This window comes from Trichomycterus rosablanca, chromosome 1 (genome assembly GCF_030014385.1).
Source record: "Trichomycterus rosablanca isolate fTriRos1 chromosome 1, fTriRos1.hap1, whole genome shotgun sequence".
Lineage (NCBI taxonomy): Eukaryota > Metazoa > Chordata > Actinopteri > Siluriformes > Trichomycteridae > Trichomycterus > Trichomycterus rosablanca.
In genome coordinates, this window is record NC_085988.1 from 19,962,728 (window position 1) to 19,987,823 (window position 25,096).

The 25,096-nt window shown below is 38.6% G+C and overlaps 1 protein-coding gene across 1 annotated transcript in view; it reads left to right on the forward strand.

Annotated features, from left to right (window-relative positions):
- The first annotated feature begins 6,666 nt into the window (after positions 1-6,666).
- Positions 6,667-25,096, forward strand: part of stox2b (storkhead box 2b) — a 122,655-nt gene continuing 104,225 nt past the window's right edge. Inside the window, exon 1 of the mRNA XM_062990032.1 lies at positions 6,667-6,994. Coding sequence (XP_062846102.1) covers positions 6,667-6,994 — 328 coding nt within the window. The remainder of the gene's footprint in view (positions 6,995-25,096) is intronic.

A 25,096-nucleotide genomic window follows, 5' to 3' on the forward strand; every position in this document is an offset into this window, starting at 1 on the left:
TGAGCGATCGTCTCTGAGTTTACATCTACAAGGTGGACCAACTAGGTAGGAGTGTCTAATAGAGTGGACAGTGAGTGGACATGGTATTTAAACACTCCAGCAGCACTGCTGTGTCTGATCCACTCATACCAGCACAACACACACTAACACACCACCACCATGTCATTGTCGCTGCAGTGCTGAGAGAAATAGATAGACTACAGTCAGTAATTGTAGAACTACAAAGTGCTTCTATATGGTAAGTGGAGCTGATAAAATAGACAGTGAGTGTAGAAACAAGGAGGTGGTTTTAATGTTATGGCTGATCAGTGTAGTTTCACATAGTACTCAGTAATGAAGTACAGGTACATGACCAGAGCTGATATTAAACAAACAAATTCCATAGCTAGCCTTTCATTCCAACTACACAGGCTAATCATTTTCATTTTATTTTATTTTATTTTATTTTAATCAACCGCTTTATCCTGGTCAGGGTCACAGTTGGACCGATTCACCTGAAATGGGTGGGAACACCAAAGGTTTACACTATTGTTAATTGATTTGCACATTTTTAAAGCTGGAGTACATAACCTTTAGTGATTTAGGGATTGACGTTTGCTGAGAAAGTTGTTAAAATAAATGCACAATTTAATCCAACAGCTGTGATTTTAAGTTGTTATCTCAGGGTTTATTTGAAGATTACATACAAAACATTCTACACATCAGCTTTAATTATTGATTTGTCTATTGATTTAATAATTGATCTAATTATAGTGTGGCCCACTGTAGTAATTACAAACTCCAACTCAGAAAATGTTGGTACAGTTTGAAAAATGTAAATACAAGGAATGCAGAGCTTCTTATATTTACTTTGACTTTTATTTGATTGCAGAAAGGATGAACCTGAGATATTTAATGAGATATTTCTTGTTTTATCTGCTGAACTTCATTTCATTTGTTAATATACCTCCATTCCTGCATATAAGGCCTGCAACACAAAAAAAGTTGGGACAGTAAAGCATTTACCACTTTGTAATGTTGCCATTCATTCTCACAACACTTAAAATATGTTTTGGTACCAAGGATACCAAGTGGTGAAGAGTTTTAGGGTTAGGTCTTCCTGCAAACACAAGGTTGTCACTGCCTCTTTTTCCGTTTCAAAATTCTTGACACATTCTCTATTGGGAACAGGTCAGGACTGTACGACCCTCTGTTTTTGCAACAATGCTTTTGTAATGCCCCCTTGCTTTTTACAAACTGAAATTCCTCCAAATTCCTTGAAAGGTTTAATGATATGCACTGTAGAGGGAGAAATATTCAAATCCCTTTCCCATCTTTCTTTAAGGTACATTGTTTTTAAACATTTCAATAATGGAGATGCTCTGATCATCTATGCTCATCAAAGACTCAGCCTTTCCTGGATGCTGCTTTTGTACCAAACCATGATTACAATCACCTGTTGACATCACCTGTTTAAAATCACATTATTATTTAATGTTTTAACTTCATTACTAGCCCTTCGTTTGGAATGTATTGCAGGCCTGAAATGCAGGAATTGATGTTTATTAACAGTTGAAAGAAAGCTGACCAGACATTTCAAAACATGAAATATCTTGGGTTTATACTGTCTGCAGTGAAATGAAAGTCAAAGTGAATAAAAAGATGACACACTGTTTTTTATCAGCATTTTCCATACTATCCCAACTTTTTTTTATTTGAGGTTGGCATAAGTTTGACGTAAATATTTGATTGTTCTAATATTGAAGTATGATTTTTTATGTTCTACTGCCAAATGTAACTTCATTACTATTCCATTAATAAACACTTATACCTTATATGTGGAGCCAGTAGGGACCAGTTGAGCTTAGACAATAAAGTGGTTCCCCATGTTTTGCCTTACAAAAGTATCCCTAAACTCCTCATAGATGATTAGTGATTATACAGCATTTATATAAATTAATTGTATTGTTGTACTGTAAACAGTGAGTGTCATTTAAATATTAAATGTGATTCACTCTAATTTGTGGAGCTTAAAGTATTGAAGGATGACAAGGTTCTGGGAAAAGTTTAAGCTAATCTAATAGAAGTTACCAAACAGGCCTGCTAGCTATGTTCTAATGTGCTGTCTATGTACATATCATATATGTTAGAGGTTCATTAATTTTACTAACCACCTCAATTACAGGAATACAAGTACATTGAAACTGGATTGTTTTTATTATATTGTACTAATTCCGATATTTAATCACATTGTATTTGTGTCAGTATCAGTATCATATGTGCGATTACCAGAGGCAAAAATTTCAACATTTATTCATATTAATAAAAAACAGAAACTCACGTACAGTCTTGTAAGTAAGAATAGTGTGCAAATGTTTCTGTGAAATACTTATTTTTGTAAATAGCTGATGATTTTATAGCCAACAATGTCTGTTTTAAGTTTTATGTGAATTTTTTAGATATGGAACTGTGTCATTACTGAAAATTATGGATTAATCACCATGTTCTTAAGCTTTATATTGAATAAAAGAATATTCAATATACAAATGTGTTGCGGAAGATGTGATTTTATTTTGTTTCATTAAGATTTTAACGTCGTGTTTTACACTTTGGTTACATTCATTACAGGACAGGTGGTTACAGGTTTAAAATGATTCATCAGTTCAAGTGATGGGCAGCATTTCAGACGTGAACCTTCTTGCTCTACAGATGGCAGACGAAGCCCTTTGCAATGTTTACAAAAAACATTGTGTACTAAAAACATTGTGTACCCAACTAGCTAGATTGAACACATAACAATGTATGTGCCAGCAGTAATAAAATGCAATTTTATTTAACGCTTACGTTACCTACCTTACATGCTTCAACATGGTAAATTAGCAGAAACATATATACAGTCGAGCCGGAAAGTCTGCACACCCCTTTCACCTTCTCCACATTTTATTATGCGCCACAGGTGCTCAATTGGGTTTAGTCCATCAGCTTTACCTTCAGCTTCCTCAGCAAGGCAGTTGTCATCTTGGAGGTTGTGTTTGGGGTCGTTATCCTGTTGGAAAACTGCCATGAGGCCCAGTTTTCGAAGGGAGGGGATCATGCTCTGTTTCAGAATGTCACAGTACATGTTGGAATTCATGTTTCCCTCAATGAACTGCAGCTCCCCAGTGCCAGCAACACTCATGCAGCCCAAGACCATGATGCTACCACCACCATGCTTGACTGTAGGCAAGATACAGTTGTCTTGGTACTTCTCACCAGGGCGCCGCCACACATGCTGGACACCATCTGAGCCAAACAAGTTTATCTTGGTCTCGTCAGACCACAGGGCATTCCAGTAATCCATGTTCTTGGACTGCTTGTCTTCAGCAAACTGTTTGCTGGCTTTCTTGTGCGTCAGCTTCCTTCTGGGATGACGACCATGCAGACAGAGTTGATGCAGTGTGCGGCGTATGGTCTGAGCACTGACCGGCTGACCTCCCACGTCTTCAACCTCTGCAGCAATGCTGGCAGCACTCATGTGTCTATTTTTTAAAGCCAACCTCTGGATATGACGCCGAACACGTGGACTCAACTTCTTTGGTCGACCCTGGCGAAGCCTGTTCCGAGTGGAACCTGTCCTGGAAAACCGCTGTATGACCTTGGCCACCATGCTGTAGCTCAGTTTCAGGGTGTTAGCAATCTTCTTATAGCCCAGGCCATCTTTGTGGAGAGCAACAATTCTATTTCTCACATCCTCAGAGAGTTCTTTGCCATGAGGTGCCATGTTGAATATCCAGTGGCCAGTATGAGAGAATTGTACCCAAAACACCAAATTTAACAGCCCTGCTCCCCATTTACACCTGGGACCTTGACACATGACACCAGGGAGGGACAACGACACATTTGGGCACAATTTGGACATGTTCACTGTGGGGTGTACTCACTTATGTTGCCAGCTATTTAGACATTAATGGCTGTGTGTTGAGTTATTTTCAGAAGACAGTAAATCTACACTGCTATACAAGTTGTACACTGACTACTCTAAGTTATATCCAAGTTTCATGTCTATAGTGTTGTCCCATGAAAAGTTATAATGAAATATTTGCAGAAATGTGAGCGGTGTACTCACTTTTGTGATACACTGTATATACGAGGGATCTTCAAAAAGTCTCTGCACTTTTATATTTTTGTAGGAATTGGTGAGGACAGGAGGAGCAGTAATTGGTTGTGTCTGAGAAACTGCTTTAAGGGGAAGAAGATTTTCATGTGATGATGATGTGAAAGCGGCGGTGCATCAGTGGCTACACTCAACCAAAAACATTTTTTTGCTGATGGCATTAAAAAGTTGGTACCACGCTGGGAAAAATGCATTGAAAGGTGACTATGTAGAACATTGATCTAATGTGTTTTTAAAATTCTTAATAAATAGAGTTTAAAAAGTGCAGAAATTTTTAAAAGAACCTTCATATATATATATATATATATATATACAGTGGGGCCAAAAAGTATTTAGTCAGCCACTGATTGTGCAAGTTCTCCTACTTAGAAAGATGAGAGAGGTCTGTCATTTTCATCATAGGTACACTTCAACTATGAGAGACCAAATGAGAAAAAAAAATCCAGGAAATCACATTGTAGGATTTTTAAAGAATTTATTTGTAAATTATGGCAGCTAGGTAACTATAGGACAATTCAGTGTCTCCAATTAGCCTATCGGCATGTCTTTGGACTGTGGGAAGAAACCGGAGCACCCGAAGGAAACCCACGCAGACACGGGGAGAACATGCAAACTCCGCACAGAAAGGACCCGGACCGCCCCACCCGGTGATCGAACCCAGGACCTTCTCGCTGTGAGGCGACAGTGCTACCCACTTAGCCACCGTGCCGCCCCATATACTGTATATATACGTATATACAGTATATATGGGTCATTCTATAATTTGGGGTACATTTCACATCACCAAAAAAGTACAAAAACAATGTTCTCTCTCAATAGAACAATCAGTGGTTCAAGTTAATATATTCCTTTAGTGTAACATATCCACTATTTGCAAAGCTTAAACATTAATTTTTTTTTTTTTTTATATTAAAGGGACAGTAGATGTAGACTACTAGGTAACTTAGTTGACAGGTAACATAGTTGACAATTTTCCTATTTTGACCCATAACTTCAGTGGTAGACCTTGCCTGGCTGACCACATGTCATTTCATGAACAGAATAATGTCTAATTTGAACATACATTTGAATTAAAATTATAAAAAAATTGTAACCATAACAATGTATGTAACATAGTTGACGGTCAATTAATATACTCATTGACAATGTTCTATTATAGATAAAATATTTTAAAAAATAAGAGGACATTCACCACAGTTTGTTCAATATACCCTCCACAGAGAAAAATTATATCATGTAATGCTGGTCACATAGTTTTAGAACAAACCATTTTTGAGTTGCTGAGTGGAGTTCTGTTAGTAACATAGTTGACAGAACTTTTGCAGACATTAATAAATAAAGATATTTAAATGATTTAAAAGAGAAACTCAATTATTATTCATTATTTTGAAACCAAGGCACCCTCAACTTAAAAAACGGACACAGCAAAAACTGTTCATTTAGGAACATCATGACAAATTTCAAGCTAAATTAAGCATAGGATGCACATAATGTTTTTGTGATATTACAACATGTTTTCCATTAATAGGTAAAATATGACATTTTTAAAGAAAATAGTTAGAATACATATAATTATTATCATTGGACATGGAATGTACCCCAAATTAAAGAATGATATATATATATAACAATTTAGTAATAAGAAAATCATGGCAACCCTATTATGACTGAACCTGACTGCATGTCTTTGGACTGTGGGAAGAAAGCTGTGAGGTGACAGTACTCCCCACTGAGCCACCTTGCCTATTATTATTATTAATAACAATAACAATAATAATAATTTACTTCTTGCCCATTCGTGAGCGTTGATACCAAACTGAGACCTGGGCCAGTGTGAAGCATGCTCTGCAGCTAGATGTCACTCAGACTGTGTTGTGCAGGAGTTGCAGTGGCGCGCGCTTGCAGTAGGGGGCGCGCGGAGCCGATCACTGAGCACAGCGCACGCGTCAAGGTGATACAACGAGTCACCGGCAGAGAGACATCAGTACATACTAGAGAGAGAGTGTGAGAGTGCGTGAGAGAGAGAGAGTAAACACGCGAGAGAGAGAGAGAGAGTGTTCGACTGAATGAAGAAAAATACCTTTGTCATTGTTAAATCGTTTCTGTATTTATTTTTATTGAAGGAATGGTTCAATAGTGTGGGATTGGTGGTTTGCAATGGTCATGCATGAATTTTGAGCCAATCTGGGTCAGAATTTGGTGCTGATGAAGATGATGCTGAAGGTGAGGAAGGCAGATGAGACGCCATGGACCATGGAAACGTAACGACATAACCTAACCGCTTTTTTTAGGACGTGTCACGACGGATTAGATTATTTCTCGCTGGTGATATTAAGCAATGCGGATTTTAGGTGGGTGAATGCACTGTAGGAATTGCATCTGCGGACAAGTAAAATGCATAAACTGCGTGAACATGTCTGGCCGTCATTTGTGCGTCTCTTTGTTCGGTAAAGGCCTGTTTGAGAGGGATCGGCTGGTCGAAATCCATGCAATGAACTGCACATCTTGTCAGTGAATTAAAGCCAGGAGGGAGAATGGAACCGTTCCTGCAGCTGGCACCACACTCGCTGGCCATCGTGCTGTCGCGGCGCGCGCCCAGGGACCAGCGCGCGGTGACGGAGAGCCCGAACCCTCCGCACCACCACACCGGCTACGAGGTGTTCGCAGAATTCAAAGCGTTAAACACGGAGCATTTCTGGAACAAGATGGTAGCCGATGCCATTGCGGAGACCTTCTTTCTTGGCTGGCTGGATGAGCACGTGCTGTTGATCCAGGGTAAAGAGGAGCACCTGGAGGCTCTGCGCGAGGCCTGGACCCGCAGATCTCTCAAAGCCCCCCGCGGCTTTGACATCAAATACCTCGGTAATGCAACCGTACACGTCCATCACACATGCACGATCACTTTAATTTACCTGTTTTACCGCACGTTTTACCCCACGTACAGGTTTTGTGTGCGCGCGCAATCGGGGCCGATTTGCGCATCTGTAGGTGGGCCTGTTCTGCAGGAATGCACGGTTTATTCCAGCTTCGATATATCGATCTTTGGTCAGATCTTTAACTACAAGGCGATAACTAGTACCGCCTAGAAACTATGCCAGTCTCAGCTGGCAAGATGTGTGAAGCAGCGCAGGTGTATTTACAAATAGATCAAATGGTCAAAAGTATGTGCACACCTGACCATGAGCTTGCTGGACATTGTATTCCTAAACGACCTGCAATAATATTGACTAAGCCCCTTTCCCATTGTGGCTGTAACAGTCTCCACTTATGTGGGAAGGCCCTTACATACTTGAAAATGTGTGTCAGTGAGAATTCATGCCAATTCAGTCAGACCAATTCATTCCAAAAGTGTTCAGTTTGGTTAAGTTTGTCATAGTGGGCAAAACTTTCTGCACAGGGCACAGTAATGCTGGAAAGGGAAACAGCCTTCCCTAAACTATTGTCACAGTTGCAATCATTTAATCTCTTTACATAATTTACATTACATTTTCAGCAGACGCTTTTTATCCAATGCGACTTACACAATGAGCTGAACACGATGAGCAATTGAGGGTTAAGGGCCTTGCTCAGGGACCCAACAGTGGCAACTTGGTGGCGGCGGGGCTTGAACCGGCAACCTTCTGTTTACTAGTCCAGTACCTTAACCACTGAGCTATCACTGCCCTTCATAATAGATTTGATACACCTGTTATCAATGGGTTGCTGAAACGTCTGAACATAATATTAACTGTGGTCGTCCACATACTTTTGGTCATGTAGTATATGTAATTAAAATCACAATAACAAATATATTACATTGCAAGTCTTGATTTCACTTTTACAGTTTACATCAGAGTTCTAATCTTTTTACGTTGTCATGGTCAGGGTTCCGCTGGGTCCTGTGTTTTGTTTTAAGGGGGTGTGATACCCAACTGTGTTGCTGTTAGGGGGAGTGGTCATTAATTGTGTTGTTATAAAGGGTTGTGATGATTGTGTTGTTGTAAGGGGGTGTACTAATTAATTGTGTTGTTATAAGGGGGTGGTCATTAATCGTGTTATTAGTAATAAATTGCATTCTTATCAGGGTGTGGTAATTGTATTGTTATAAGTGGTTGTAGTAATTAATTGTATTGTTATAAGTGGTTGTAGTAATTAATTGTGTTGTTATAAGTGGTTGTAGTAATTAATTGTGTTGTTATAAGAGGTTGTGGTAAATAATTGGGTTGTTATAAGAGGTTGTAGTAATTAATTGTGTTGTTATAAGAGGTTGTGGTAATGAATTGTGTTGTTATAAGAGGTTGTGGTAATGAATTGTGTTGTTATAAGGGGGTGTGGTAAATAATTGTGTTGTTATAAGAGGTTGTGGTAATGAATTGTGTTGTTATAAGAGGTTGTGGTAATGAATTGTGTTGTTATAAGGGGGTGTGGTAATTAATTTTGTTGTTATAAGAGATTGTGATAATTGTGTTGTTGTAAGGGGGTGTGGTCATTAATGGTGTTGTTATGGTTGTGTGGTCATTAATTGTATTGTTATAAGAGGGTGTTGTCATCAATTGTGTTGTTATAAGAGGGTGGTCATTAATTGTGTTGTTGTAAGGGGGTGTGGTCCTTAATTGTGTTGTTATAAAGGTGTGGTCCTTAATTGTGTTGTTATAAAGGTGTGGTCATTAATTGTGTTGTTTTAAAGGGGTGTGCCCATTAATTGTGTTGTATTAAGGGGGTGTGGTCATTAATTGTGTTGTATTAAGGGGGTTTGGTCATTAATTGTGTTGTATTAAGGGGGTGTGGTCATTAATTGTGTTGTATTAAGGGGGTTTGGTCATTAATTGTATTGTATTAAGGGGTGTGGTCATTAATTGTATTGTATTAAGGGGGTGTGGTCATTAATTGTGTTGTATTAAGGGGGTGTGGTCATTAATTGTGTTGTATTAAAGGGGTGTGCCCATTAATTGTGTTGTATTAAGGGGGTGTGGTCATTAATTGTGTTGTGTTAAGGGGGTTTGGTCATTAATTGTATTGTATTAAGGGGGTGTGCTCATTAATTGTGTTGTATTAAGGGGGTGTGCTCATTAATTGTGTTGTATTAAGGGGGTGTGGTCATTAATTGTATTGTATTAAGAAGGTGTGGTCATTAATTGTGTTGTAAGGGGGTGTGCTCATTAATTGTGTTGTTAAAAGAAGGTGTGATAATTGTGTTGTTAAAAGAGGGTGTGATAATTGTGTTGTTAAAAGAGGGTGTGATAATTGTGTTGTTAAAAGAGGGTGTGATAATTGTGTTGTTAAAAGAGGGTGTGATAATTGTGTTGTTAAAAGAGGGTATGATAATTGTGTTGTTATAATAGGGTGTGATAATTGTGTTGTTATAATAGGGTGTGATAATTGTGTTGTTAAAAGAGGGTGTGATAATTGTGTTGTTAAAAGAGGGTGTGATAATTGTGTTGTTATAATAGGGTGTGATAATTGTGTTGTTATAATAGGGTGTGATAATTGTGTTGTTAAAAGAGGGTGTGATAATTGTGTTGTTAAAAGAGGGTGTGATAATTGTGTTGTAAAAGAGGGTGTGGTAATTGTGTTGTTAAAAGAGGGTGTGATAATTGTGTTGTTATAATAGGGTGTGATAATTGTGTTGTTAAAAGAGGGTGTGATAATTGTGTTGTTAAAAGAGGGTGTGATAATTGTGTTGTTAAAATAGGGTGTGATAATTGTGTTGTTATAATAGGGTGTGATAATTGTGTTGTTAAAAGAGGGTGTGATAATTGTGTTGTTAAAAGAGGGTGTGATAATTGTGTTGTTAAAAGAGGGTGTGATAATTGTGTTGTTAAAAGAGGGTGTGATAATTGTGTTGTTATAATAGGGTGTGATAATTGTGTTGTTAAAAGAGGGTGTGATAATTGTGTTGTTAAAAGAGGGTGTGATAATTGTGTTGTTAAAAGAGGGTGTGATAATTGTGTTGTTATAATAGGGTGTGATAATTGTGTTGTTAAAAGAGGGTGTGATAATTGTGTTGTTAAAAGAGGGTGTGATAATTGTGTTGTTATAATAGGGTGTGATAATTGTGTTGTTAAAAGAGGGTGTGATAATTGTGTTGTTAAAAGAGGGTGTGATAATTGTGTTGTTAAAAGAGGGTGTGATAATTGTGTTGTTAAAAGAGGGTGTGATAATTGTGTTGTTAAAAGAGAGTGTGATAATTGTGTTGTTATAATAGGGTGTGATAATTGTGTTGTTATAATAGGGTGTGATAATTGTGTTGTTATAATAGAGTGTGATAATTGTGTTGTTAAAACAGGGTGTGATAATTGTGTTGTTAAAAGAAGGTGTGATAACTGTGTTGTTATAATAGGGTGTGATAATTGTGTTGTTATAATAGGGTGTGATAATTGTGTTGTTATAATAGAGTGTGATAATTGTGTTGTTAAAACAGGGTGTGATAATTGTGTTGTTAAAAGAAGGTGTGATAACTGTGTTGTTATAATAGGGTGTGATAATTGTGTTGTTAAAAGAGGGTGTGATAATTGTGTTGTTAAAAGAGAGTGTGATAATTGTGTTGTTAAAAGAGGGTGTGATAATTGTTTTGTTATAATAGGGTGTGATAATTGTGTTGTTAAAAGAGGGTGTGATAATTGTGTTGTTAAAAGAGGGTGTGATAATTGTGTTGTTAAAAGAGGGTGTGATAATTGTGTTGTTAAAAGAGAGTGTGATAATTGTGTTGTTATAATAGGGTGTGATAATTGTGTTGTTATAATAGGGTGTGATAATTGTGTTGTTATAATAGAGTGTGATAATTGTGTTGTTAAAACAGGGTGTGATAATTGTGTTGTTAAAAGAAGGTGTGATAACTGTGTTGTTATAATAGGGTGTGATAATTGTGTTGTTAAAAGAGGGTGTGATAATTGTGTTGTTAAAAGAGAGTGTGATAATTGTGTTGTTAAAAGAGAGTGTGATAATTGTGTTGTTAAAAGAGGGTGTGATAATTGTTTTGTTATAATAGGGTGTGATAATTGTGTTGTTAAAAGAGGGTGTGATAATTGTGTTGTTATAATAGGGTGTGATAATTGTGTTGTTATAATAAGGTGTGATAATTGTGTTGTTAAAAGAGTGTGATAATTGTGTTGTTAAAAGAGGGTGTGATAATTGTGTTGTTAAAAGAAGGTGTGATAATTGTGTTGTTATAATAGGGTGTGATAATTGTGTTGTTATAATAGGGTGTGGTCATTACATCATGATTTTATGTGATGATTTGGTCATTATATCTTAATGTTATCAGAATTAGGTCACTATGATTGGTCTGGTCTTTACATTATGACATTATCAGTGTGTAGTTATTACACCATGATGTTATAAGGTTGTGTAATCATTACGTCATAATGACATAAGGTCCAGTCATGATATCATAATGTTATAAGCTCTTGTACTTATAACACCATGATGTTATAAGGTCCTGTGATTATTACATCTTGATTTTACAAAGTGGTGTGGTCATTGCATAGTGATGGTATTGGGGGTGTGTTCATTACATCATGATAGTATTGGAGATGTGTTCATTACATCATGATGGTATTGGGGGAGTGGTCATTACATTATGATAGTATTAGGGGGTGGGATCAATACATTATGATGTTATTAGGAGTTGTGGTCATTGCATCATGTGGTTATAAGGGGGTGTAGTCACTACATCATGCTATATGGAAGTGTGATCAGTAATCTTGTTAGTAGGGGGCTGGTCATAATATCCTACTGGTACTTGGGTGTGGCCATCACATCTTGATGGTATCATGTCATGCCATCCTAGCAACTATGTGAGACAGATTAATTAAATACTCTCCAGCTGAAATGGTATCCTATTCCCTGTTTTCTTCAAACTGTGTTGTGTTCTTTGGGTGCTTATTGTTGGTATTGTTTGGTCGCTAACCTACCACAGTGAATGATGGGTTTTAGAATTGCACTAATTATTTTAGCTTGGGTGTGATTTACCTTTCAGACATGATTTAAAAAATGACAAGCTGTCTGACTTGAGCACTATGTAGTGTGGTTTAAAACACCATGACTTTTTTCAGCATTTCAAATACATTATTGTTTGTGTCTGTGTGTGTGTGTGTGTGTGTGTGTGTGTGTGTGTGTAAATAATATTACCTTGTGAGCATGTTTCTTTTCTTTTATTTATTTTTTTAATGTTTATATCGGCTTAATTATTCTAAAATTTCACAAAAGCGTTACAGCAGCACCCATATACAGTGTATCACAAAAGTGAGTACACCCCTCACATTTCTGCAGATATTTAAGTATATCTTTTCATGGGACAACACTGACAAAATGACACTTTGACACAATGAAAAGTAGTCTGTGTGCAGCTTATATAACAGTGTAAATTTATTCTTCCCTCAAAATAACTCAATATACAGCCATTAATGTCTAAACCACCGACAACAAAAGTGAGTACACCCCTTAGTGAAAGTTCCTGAAGTGTCAATATTTTGTGTGGCCACCATTATTTCCCAGAACTGCCTTAACTCTCCTGGGCATGGAGTTTACCAGAGCTTCATAGGTTGCCACTGGAATGCTTTTCCACTCCTCCATGACGACATCACGGAGCTGGCGGATATTCGAGACATTGCGCTCCTCCACCTTCCGCTTGAGGATGCCCCAAAGATGTTCTATTGGGTTTAGGTCTGGAGACATGCTTGGCCAGTCCATCACCTTTACCCTGAGACTCTTCAATAAAGCAGTGGTTGTCTTAGAGGTGTGTTTGGGGTCATTATCATGCTGGAACACTGCCCTGCGACCCAGTTTCCGGAGGGAGGGGATCATGCTCTGCTCAGTATTTCACAGTACATATTGGAGTTCATGTGTCCCTCAATGAAATGTAACTCCCCAACACCTGCTGCACTCATGCAGCCCCAGACCATGGCATTCCCACCACCATGCTTGACTGTAGGCATGACACACTTATCTTTGTACTCCTCACCTGATTGCCGCCACACATGCTTGAGACCATCTGAACCAAACAAGTTAATCTTGGTCTCATCAGACCATAGGACATGGTTCCAGTAATCCATGTCCTTTGTTGACATGTCTTCAGCAAACTGTTTGCGGGCTTTCTTGTGTAGAGACTTCAGAAGAGGCTTCCTTCTGGGGTGACAGCCATGCAGACCAATTTGATGTAGTGTGCAGCGTATGGTCTGAGCACTGACAGGCTGACCCCCCACCTTTTCAATCTCTGCAGCAATGCTGACAGCACTCCTGCGCCTATCTTTCAAAGACAGCAGTTGGATGTGACGCTGAGCACGTGCACTCAGCTTCTTTGGACGACCAACGCGAGGTCTGTTCTGAGTGGACCCTGCTCTTTTAAAACGCTGGATGATCTTGGCCACTGTGCTGCAGCTCAGTTTCAGGGTGTTGGCAATCTTCTTGTAGCCTTGGCCATCTTCATGTAGCGCAACAATTCGTCTTTTAAGATCCTCAGAAAGTTATTTGCCATGAGGTGCCATGTTGGAACTTTCAGTGACCAGTATGAGAGAGTGTGAGAGCTGTACTACTAAATTGAACACACCTGCTCCCTATGCACACCTGAGACCTAGTAACACTAACGAGTCACATGACATTTTGGAGGGAAAATGACAAGCAGTGCTCAATTTGGACATTTAGGAGTGTAGTCTCTTAGGGGTGTACTCACTTTTGTTGCCAGTGGTTTAGACATTAATGGCTGTATATTGAGTTATTTTGAGGGAAGAATAAATTTACACTGTTATATAAGCTGCACACAGACTACTTTTCATTGTGTCAAAGTGTCATTTTGTCAGTGTTGTCCCATGAAAAGATATACTTAAATATCTGCAGAAATGTGAGGGGTGTACTCACTTTTGGGATACACTGTACCTGCTGCTGTACTATATACATATATATGTACCACGCATAACATTATGACCACTGACAGGTGAAGTGAATTACACTGATTATCTTTTCATCACGGCACCTGTTAGTGGGTGAGATATATTAGACAGCAAGTGAACATTTTATCCTTAAAGTTAATGTGTTAGAAGCAGGAAAAATGGGCAAGCGTAAGGATTTGAGCGAGTGTGACAAGGGCCAAATTGTGATGGCTAGACGACTGGGTCAAAGCATCTCCAAAACTGCAGCTCTTGTGGGGTGTTCCCGGTCTAAAGTGGTCAGTATCTATCAAAAGTGGTCCAATGAAGGAACAGTCGTAAACTGGCGACAGGGTCCTGGGCGGCCAAGTCTTATTGATGCACGTGGGGAGCGAAGGCTGGCTTGTGTGGTCCGATCGAGCTACTGTAGCTCAAATGGCTGAAGAAGTTAATGCTGGTTCTGATAGAAAGTTGTCAGAATACACAGTGCATCACAGTTTGTTGCATATGGGGCTGCAAAAGGGGGACCAACACAATATTAGGAAGGTGGTCATAATGTTATGCCTGATCAGTGTATATACTGATATGTAAGTTAGTTTTTTATACAGTGTATAGAAATACTGCAGAAAACTGCCAACCTGCTTCTCCAACCATCAAAAACTTAAGTTGGCTGCCTGAGATGCCCTGCCAACAAGCCTGTAATGGTGCAAATGCTGCTCCAGCTCTTCACCAAATTCATCTCTTGAATACAAACCACTTTTGATACTTTTGATATATGCAGTTTGTTATAATAAAGGAAACTGTAACAGTCTCACACACCTATGTTATGATAGGGGCCAATTTGTTATGATAGGGGATACTGTAACACAGTTTTACACACATGTGTACGAATTCTGCCTTTAAATGCTAAAACTGAGTCAGTGGGATATGGAGAAAAGGACTGATGTGTCCAAGACCCAAGAAAGAAAAGGGTCTACAGCAGCGGTCCCCAACCGTTTTTGCACCACGGACCGGTTTCATGTAAGATATAATTTCACACACCGGCAGGGGCGGGGGAATATAAAATAGAATAACTGTAACACTCACAAATGAGCTTTTTTCGATTCAATGAGATGCTGCTTCCACCTAGGGGTGATTGGAGACAATAACACCCGTAAAAAAGTAGTGTTTTCATTGCTGTTGTAGCGACCGGTACCGGTCCGCGGCCCGGTGATTGGGGACCACTGGTTTACAGGTCCATTCTTACAACCAGTGGTCCCCTTCAGTGTCAGACAAGTGAACATTAGTTCGCCAACCTGTTCTTATTACTACCAGTCCTATCAGTGATCAGTCAGCAATGAGCAGTGCAGAGAGACCTCTTTCTGAGTGCTATTACATCCTTTTGATGCAGTCCACATCAGGTATCAAATACTAAATGACTAACATTTTTGCTACTAGACTAGACACCAGTGGAAAAATGTAAAGCGTCAGCTGTTGGAATGAATTTAAAAGACATTTTTAACAGACCTTTAAGTGACATTTTTAACAGCATTATTTAAATGACTTTTTTGTTGGTTAAAAGTTAAACAGTAGCATCTCTACTTCATGGTGACTTAAATGGTACATGTTTGGACATGTTTGGACAGCTTGTTTTAACCTGCTTGTGACCCGTTAAGCTATAAGATAAATGCACAGCTTTGAACAGCCTTTAAATCTCAATTTTAAAACCAGTTTGCATCAGCTTAATTGTATACCTCTACAAGAACAAGTTCACCGACTATACTACCTCACCACCAGCGTTTTCCATTTCTATTGTTTCTGAACAATGGACACTTATCCAGAGGTCTGTGGTTTCCAGAGCAGCATAAACATTAAATCACTTACTGAACAGTGTTTATTTGTTATAACTCTGGTTGTTTCTCTAACGGCTTTTCATAAATCCTGGGCTGAATTAGCCTGTTGTAAAAGGCTAAATCAAGTAATACATTTGTTTATATATCAGTTAGAGCTTTTGAAATCTGTGCTGAAGTGTAATCGTGACAGGTGAAATATTTGCCCAAATGTTTATCTTGGCAGTTGTGTAAATCCCAAGCAGACATACTTTCTTAGGTCCAATAAATCAGGGGTTTTCAACCTCAACTTGTCTGGGGGGGGGCGAGTGCCTGACCGGGGGGCGTGGCATTACGAGATTTTTTTACTTCTAAAACTAAAGCAATTCATTTTTCACCCACGGGAGACAGATTTCATTACTCTAACTGACCACGCTCACACGCACGTTTAATGTTATTCAGTTCCGTCTGAAAAAAACCTTCAAAATAGGGCTCTCAGCGAAGATAACCGGTGTCAAAAGCAACGACCGGTGTTATAGGATGTGTTTGTGTCTTTAAGAGAGACGCTCTGTTCACAGTATCGATTATAAGTGACTCGGGAGTCAATTCATTTTAAGCGCAGCGTAAGTTTCTTTTCTCAGTCATCTCTCCGTGTTTACTGTTATAATGAATGTTGCGGTTGTAAATAAACACCAACTACTACAGAACATTTTGTGTGACTCGTTTACCTTAAAAAGCTCAGGCTTAATTATACTGAGTATTACCACAGAGTCAGAGTCGTTCTGCCTGTGGAGCTAAACGTTTTCAGTCAGAGCAGATGAACCAACTTAGTAATTGATGAACTTTTGTCTATGCTCTGTGAAGTAACGTTTTCTGCTCTCATCTACATCAAAAAGCAAGAACTGCTTACGATTTACCAAAGTGAACCACGAATTTATATAATGTGCTGATAGAATCGGCTCAGATGAGGTCGGACTGTATTATCTTTTTAAAATAATATTTTCAATCAGCAAAATTATATAATGTGCACAACATTAATTACGTTCTTTTAACTTGTCAGAAGCTTTCTCAATGATTTCTGTGCGGTGGTTGACGAAGGGGAGGGGGCGTGGCGCAAGTTGGGGGAGGGGGGGGGGGGTGGCGCAAGTTCACGGTTGGCACACGAAGGGGGGCACATGTCCAAAAAGCTTGAAAACTCCTGCTATAAATGATACAGATCCAACCATCAGCATGGCAAAATGCCAACGGCCTCACTATGATACAGGCATTCTGAGTGTCTGAGGTTTGAATTACAGGCCAAACCAAATAAAATCCTTCAAACACTGAATGACTGATGTACATTATGTAACAGAGCCATAATACACCCATGTGTTCACAGCAAACCCATTCAAACCAGAGATGCCATGCTTGATTTTATTCATGTTAATCAGAGCAGAAACCCTGACTCAGTTTATTGTGCCACTTGTGGTCTGTTAGTCCTAAAGGGATAGTTAAGCCTGGAATAAAATGATTAACATGATTAACGGCAAATGTAGTAAAAATGTAGTCAATCAGGCAGTACATATTTTGTGTCTTAGATATACATTGATGAATACCCACCATTTCTCTACTTGAAGCTTGTGTCCTCTTAGCATTTCTCCAATCCCTCCACCTCACCATTATACACATGCATCCATAATCTGTTAAGGAAAAATAGGTAAAGAAAACCATTTACATTAATAATGCTTATGCATTTTACTGATTTATTTTCCATTTATTATTTGAGTTTGTTTTTGAGAGGACATCATTTGAATTTGTGGTTTGATATGACACTGTAAACATCTTTGCGGCAGAAGTAAGTTGTCAGCAATGTTAAACAGCAGTAGCTAACATGGATTTGCTTGATCACCATCTTTATCAGTCTACCTCTCGTCTGCTGGGTCAGTCTGAGTTGTGTTTGTATGCAGTTTTATATGTTAAAAGAAAGCTAATTAAAAAAAATCATGTATAATGCTCAGAGTAAACTGGTATAATCTAGAATAACCAACTGATAAAAATTACCACCTCAGCTTAATTAAAATTAACATGAAAAATAATCCAATGCCAACATTTGGAGCTGCAGAAAACTGAGTTCACAAATCAGAACAAACTGAGGAGACTAAGAATGTGCATGCTCTATTATGTTCTTCTCCAGCTATCAATTCTAATTCTAATTCTAGTCATCTGAATACCATTGTTTATTATTTTCTGTCTAATGGTTTTGTTACATTCTCACATTCTTTAATCTTACATTAACAGCAAGCTTTGCATTTACCTTACTAATTATCAGTTTACGTGTCTTATTATTAGAGAATGTTGTGTGACGCACCTGTCCTTTTGCACTAAAATTATATATATAAGTATATCAGAGCAGAAACCTTGACTCAGTTCATTGTGCCATCAGTGGTCTGTTGGTTCTAAAGGGATAGTCAAGCCTGGAAAAAATTTACATAAATAAATGTAGGCAAATGTAGGTAATCATGCAGGACATGTTTGGTGTCTTGCTTACTTAGATCTGCATTATTGGTGAAAAAAGTAGTACAGTGGTACCTTGAGACTCAACGTCAGTTGGTTCTGGGAGTGGCGTTGTTTAAAAGGCATTGAGTTTTAAGGTATTTTTTCTTATAAGGATGTATGGGAAACATGTTAATGTGTTCCATGGTCCTGTGGAACTGCATACATTTTAGGTTAAAGTAAAATAATAGGGTTGTTTTTGACACTTAATACACTGAAAATAACTCAAATTTAATATATACAATTAAAAAACAGTTAAAAATCAATAAAAATGCAATAAAACCTGCACTTTACCTTTACTCCTTTATTGTTTTCTTATGCTTCTTAATTAGTGGAGAGAACTTATGAGCAGTAATAATTAAGATACGTTTAGTGTTTCAGTGTTGTTTTTTTAATACATTAAGTCACATTAAGCTTTTTTTAATGATAAGCATTTTAGACCCTCTGAAAAGCTGATTCTCACAATTTCTCAGAACTCAGGTGTAACACAAGTTTAAAAGTGAAACAGTAAGGAAATCCAGCTAAACACAGAAACATGTGGAGCTTTCAGAGTGGATTTGATGGTTATTCCATACAAATGCAGATTCACTGCTCAAGCCGAGCGCTGAACAAAGCAGCAGATGCACACACGTTGAGTTTCAGAGAAACGTTGAGTTTAAGGGTACAAATTTCTCGACGAAGGGCATTGATTTAAAAGGTACCACTGTATATGTATAATTCTTAACAATTTAAATAATGGTTAACAGTTAATCATTTACATCCCTAATTTGTACTAAATCCTGAGCAAAAGGTTACAAAGAGACCACTGTTCCATGTACTTTTTGCCTAAAGGAAATTGTACAGATGATCTCAGGACCTAAATTTGCATAAAAATGTGAGTGTAGACACTCGGCTCAAACCCCTTTATTTCAGTGAGCAACGGTTACAGAGTGTAGTGTCCTATAGACTGAAACACAGATTATACACAACACTAGAGCACCACGCCAGTGCTTTTTGATATTGATATCTATTAGAGTATAATGTAATCTAATATAATAAGATTTGTTTGTTTTGGTGCTGTACATCTAGGTACAAATACATGTGTGCAGAATTCATGATGGTTCTATGATGGAATAGAATCAAATACTAGGGTTCACATTCCTATTATACCTTTTATAATTTTAAGTAATTATTTATAAAATGACCAATACTTGTTTAATCAAATCGGAGTACTGTAATCCAATCTGTGTGTATACACTGACGAGGCATAACGTTATGACCACCTTCCTAATACTGTGTTGGTCCCCCTTTTGCTGCCAAAACAGCCCTGCAACTGTGATGCACTGTGTATTCTGACACCTTTCTATCAAAACCAGCATTAACATTAGCTCGTCTGTTGGATGGGACCACACGGGCCAGCCTTCACTCCCCAGGTGCATCAATGAGCCTTGGCAGCCCATGACCCTGTCGCCGATTTACCACTGTTTCTTCCTTGGACCACTTTTGATAGATACTGACCACTGCAGACCAGGAACACCCCACAAGAGCTGCAGTTTTGGAGATGCTCTGACCCAGTCACCTAACCATCACATTTTGGCCCTTGTCAAACTCGCTCAAATCCTTACGCTGGCCCATTTTTCCTGCTTCTAACGCATCAACTTTAAGGATAAAATGTTCACTTGCTGCCTAATATATCCCACCCAATAACAGGTGCCGTGATGAAGAGATAATCAGTGTTATTCACTTCACCTGTCAGTGGTCATAATGTTATGCCTAGTCGGTGTACATTGATGCTCTTTTTTCAATGTTTTATTTTGCCTGCATGAAAACATAGTTTAGCATGTTCTGTGCTCAAGTGGGAGGAAACCAGTTAACCCAAAAAACACAGACAGTTCACCCCACAAATACACAGAACATAAAAGTGACCAAAGGTGGTGATTGAACCCAGGGCCCATGTTGCACTTCATCGCCCATTCTATTTGCACTCTCTGCTCTACATAGCACGTTTAGTAAAATCACAGCAGGTTTTAGTGAATAGTTCTTTCTTTACTTTCTCATCATCTCTTTCTATCCCACATTCTTTTGCCCTCTCTCTCTCTCTCTCTGGAGCAGGAGGGTAGGCTATATTACAGTCTTTGTGTTTGTCTTGTCTTGTGGAACAAGAGCAGCCCATTTGAGGGAGGACGCCTCCCTCCATTGATGTGCGGGACATTCTCCGCATGTTTGTTTTCCACAGCGTGAAATTCTGTATTTTATAGAATAAACGGTAATTACCAGCTCATTATGAGAACACAAAGTGAGATTTGTTGTCGTGCTCTAAGCTCGGCCATTTAATGGCTTTACACATAATAGAGACCACAAACCAAACACTGAAGGGTCCTTGTAGACAGAAAGTGCCACAAGAGTATTTAAGGTGGTGCGTTTGAAAATATGAAAGACATGGTGAATATATGGGAGATTAGTCAGAGGGACTAAAAGTTTGCTTTTTTGAAACTAGATCATTTAACAAAGACAGACTCTTTGACATCAAACTAAGTATTTCTTGTGAGTGAGGATTAGCCTGGTATAATTGGGCTATTATCTGGTGCTGTGTGCACCTGCAATACGAGCTGTTGGAGACATGACTTTGCATGCTTGCGTGACTGTGTAAGAATGAATAAGTGAGTGTGTGTGTGCCCTGAGGTGTGTGGTGGTTGTCTCCATTCCTGCATAGTTGCAGGCTGTGTTTTAGTGGTGTGTGTGTGTTTGCAGGTCTGTGGTGCTTCCAGGTATCTGCACATAAATCTTACTTTGGTTACAGATCTTCATGTCTGGAGGTTAAAACAATATGACATCATAATGCCAAACATTAGGACCAACCTATTCAAAATGTGCATGCCAGTGCCTAGTTGTGAATATAACAATCAGAGGTCTTTGAACTGGTGGTATTTATGAGGGTTTTATGAGCTTTCCGGACTTTTTAAAACTCTATTTAATAATAATTTCAAAAACAATTAACATCACTTTTCTGCATAGTCATTTTCTGATGCATTTTTCCTCACCATCGTACCAACTTTTTAATGCCATCAGCAAAAAATGTTTTTGGTTCAGCACATAGTCACTGATTCACTGCTGCTTTCACATCATCATCACATGGAAATCTTTTTCCCCTTAAAGCTTCTTTGAGCGTCCAAAAAGTTGGAAATCAGATGGAGCTAAATCCGGACTATAAGCTTCTCTCTCAGTCTCTCAGACACAACCAATTACTACTCCTCCCACCATCACGTTTCCAACCAAAATATCAAAGTGTGGGAAGTTTTTGAAGACCCTCGTACTTGTAATACAGCAGATATGATCAGACAAAAAGACCTGAGCTACATTCATAAGCGCCAGATTGTTATAGTCAGACAGCTGGATTGAAGTATCCAAGAAACAGTGGTGTGCTTACAGACAGCTGTGGTCAGTCAGTACCTTTTGACAGTGGTCCAAGGAGGTACAAGCCACCAAGGGGCTACAGGTTACTCAATGATGCCACAAGACATGGAGGCTATGGCATCATGTATGGGTCAACAAAAGATCTACAGTGGCTCAGATTGCAGATTGAACCCTTAGTCTATGGGACTGCATAGTCACAGGCCAGTTAAAATTTTCATGCTAACTCTAGTGAACCATGGAAAGCCCATAGAGTTGGCACACGGGCATCTGAACAGACTATCAGAGCAATAGAAGAAAGTGAACTGGTCTGATAAATAAAAGGTAATATGGACAGCCCGGCACATGTGCATTGTTTACATGGGAGATGGCACCAGGATGCACTGCAAGATGATCCACCTTGCCATGTACAGAAGTTAAAGCTTGGTAGAGCTTGCTGGTAATGTCTTGATACTAGATACCACATAATTTTTTTAGATGTTTTGTGGCGTTTATGTCATGGCAGTACAGAATTGTCTTGCAAAATATCTGTGTGGTCCTAATGTTATTGCTGATCATTGTGTACAGTTTAGGTCAAAAGTTTACATACACTGTTTGGGCTCTCGAGGATTTATAACTGTTCTTTTTTGACTAAATAATTGGAATTTATGCTTCTTAGTTCAGAAAGTCAGTGTTGGTCACAAAGACACACTGTATCACAAAAGTCAAAGTCAAAATCTATTTTTTCTGTACCGGAGAAATAAGTCGCTCATATCTAAATCATAAATCAAAAGCCATTCAGTCTGTGCATCAATTGACTTTGATTTAACCTGTACTTAAGGGCATGTTGCTTCCTGACTTTCACTCTTTCCTCGTTTCTTCCTACACCCTTCATCACCAGAGGTATCTTATGTGGGGGTTAATTGTAGAGCTTTGAGTTTTCCTTCTCACTATTATCAGCTACTGTTTCAAGTGTTAGTTTTGTTGTTAAGGAAACTGGGGAACCAATGTTTGATGACTGTGGTGTTTGCAGATGACTTGATGCAGACGTTGTTATCTATGTGAGGCAGATGGGTTTGTTTTGTAATGACCAGTGACTCATATTGAGTGGGAAACTTGGAAGCTTTAAAGCTTGACGCATCGGTACAAAACTGCTTTACAGAACTCTTGTTTTTATTTTCATTTACATAATGGGAACAATAACCTGTACAATTTAATAAGATTAAAGAGGTAATAAAGAGTAAATAAAGAGTAGCATCACATTGCTTTTAGAACAGTTTTACTTCTTATTTGAAAGCTTTTATGCATATATTGAATGAATTTTGATTGGATGTTAGTACATTCATTAATTTTCTTTTCCACTTATCCAATTAGGGTCGTGGGGGTGGGGTTTCTGGAGACTATCCCAGCTTTTCAATGGGTGCAAGGCACACAGTAACACCGCACAGGGAGAACATGCAAACTCCTCACAGAAAGGACCCGGATTGCCCCGCCTGAGGATCGATCCGAGGACCTTCTTGCTGTGAGGCGAACTTTTTGCTGTGAGCCGACAGTGCTACCCACTAAGCCACCTTAGTACATTAGTACATTGTTTAAAAGTAATATTATTTAATTCTTTTGAGAAATAAAGAAGGTGAAGATCTACAGTACTTCACAGTCTGCACTTCAGAACAGTTAATAAGGAGTTAATTTTTTGTAAATATTGTAAGTGGTGAGGCAAGGAATATGCTTGACCTAATCCAGAAGTTCATCAAACCACTTTTTTTTTCCATTATTTTAAGGGCGTGGATGTTATACAATCATGCTAAGCTATTATAAGACTTTTTGATTCTCACCAGCTGCTCATTCATATTACGGATCCTTCACCATACTTTTCAGTCTGTAATAAAATTGTGGGTTGAAAACATACTTTGGCTTTCTGTAAACGTAAATCCATTCTAATGCAGGAACTGTTGTAAAAATTGGCTTTTATATTACCTCTTTATATTTCTACGGGGTCCAGATTTGGTGCTTCTTATCTGACACATCTGACCTCTGAGGGGTATTACCTAACTAGTGAACAGCAAGGTGGGAAAAAGGAAAACAAACAATGTCCAGTAGATGTACCAGGCTGCCAAACATCTTGGATTCAGGCATAATTCTAAATACTGTCTGTAAGAGGTTTTCTGAGTTGAGGTAGATCATGCCTCCTGTCACGTTTTGTAAGGAATTTGGCCTGATCTACTCTGGGTCTGTGTGACAAAGTGTAGGTGATAAGGTGCATACGTCATGCTGCCCATGTGTCGGAGGGGGCGTGGGTTAGCTTCGTTCTTCTTAGTCAGAGCAGAGATCGGCATTGGTGGAGAGGAAGCATGATGCAATGGGGCAATTGGAAGCGCCAAAAAGGGTGCAAAAAGGGGAGAAAATGCATAAAGAAAATATATATAAAGAATATATATTATATATATATATTATATATATATTATATATATATAGGGCAGTGATAGCTCAGTGGTTAAGGTACTGGACTAGTAAACAGAAGGTTGCCGGTTCAAGCCCCGCCACCACCAAGTTGCCACTGTTGGGTCCCTGAGCAAGGCCCTTAACCCTCAATTGCTCATCGTGTTCAGATCATTGTGTAAGTCGCTTTGGATAAAAGCGTCTGCTAAATGCTGAAAATGTAATGTAAATGAATATATTATATATAAAGAAGACAAAATATTCACTATGGAGACTGCAGACATGGCAGGGCAATCTTCTACCATCCTTCTATTAAATGGCGTCATTGTTGGTCCACCAATAAGCATCTGACACATCTGACCTCTGGGGTATTACCAAACTCTAGTGGACAGCTAGGTGGGAAAAAGGACAACAAACAACAAAAACATGTCCAGTAGATGTACCAGGCTGCCAAACATCTTGGATTCAGTTATAATTCTAGATACTGTCTGTAAGGGGTTTCCTGAGTTGAGGTAGATCATGCCTCCTGACACGTTTTGTAAGGAATTTGGCCTGATCTACTCTGGGTCTGTGTGGCTTTTTGCCTCAAAATGTGCAGAATGAAGATTTGCTGTTCTAAACTGCCCCTAGGTGTAAGTAATTGAAAGATCTATTGCGAGGCCTACCTACGAACGGGTGTATTTTGGTTTGTTTCCAGTATTTTTGGATGGCACAGGCGCAGTGCAGTGTTTTAAATATGCAGTACTTACGATTCTTGTTTGTTAAATGAAATCTGAATTTCTTTATGTTTACATTATTACTGATGCTGCTTTTGGAAAACAGAGTAACTGGTCCCTTGTGAAAAGAAAAAACCTTTTTTGAACCTTTTTTAAAGCAATGTGTCTCGAAGCTATATTATCTTTCAGGGATTTCTTGGTGAGGTAGTTCTAATCTTATCCTCTTAACATGGATTATCACTATAAACACTGGCTCAG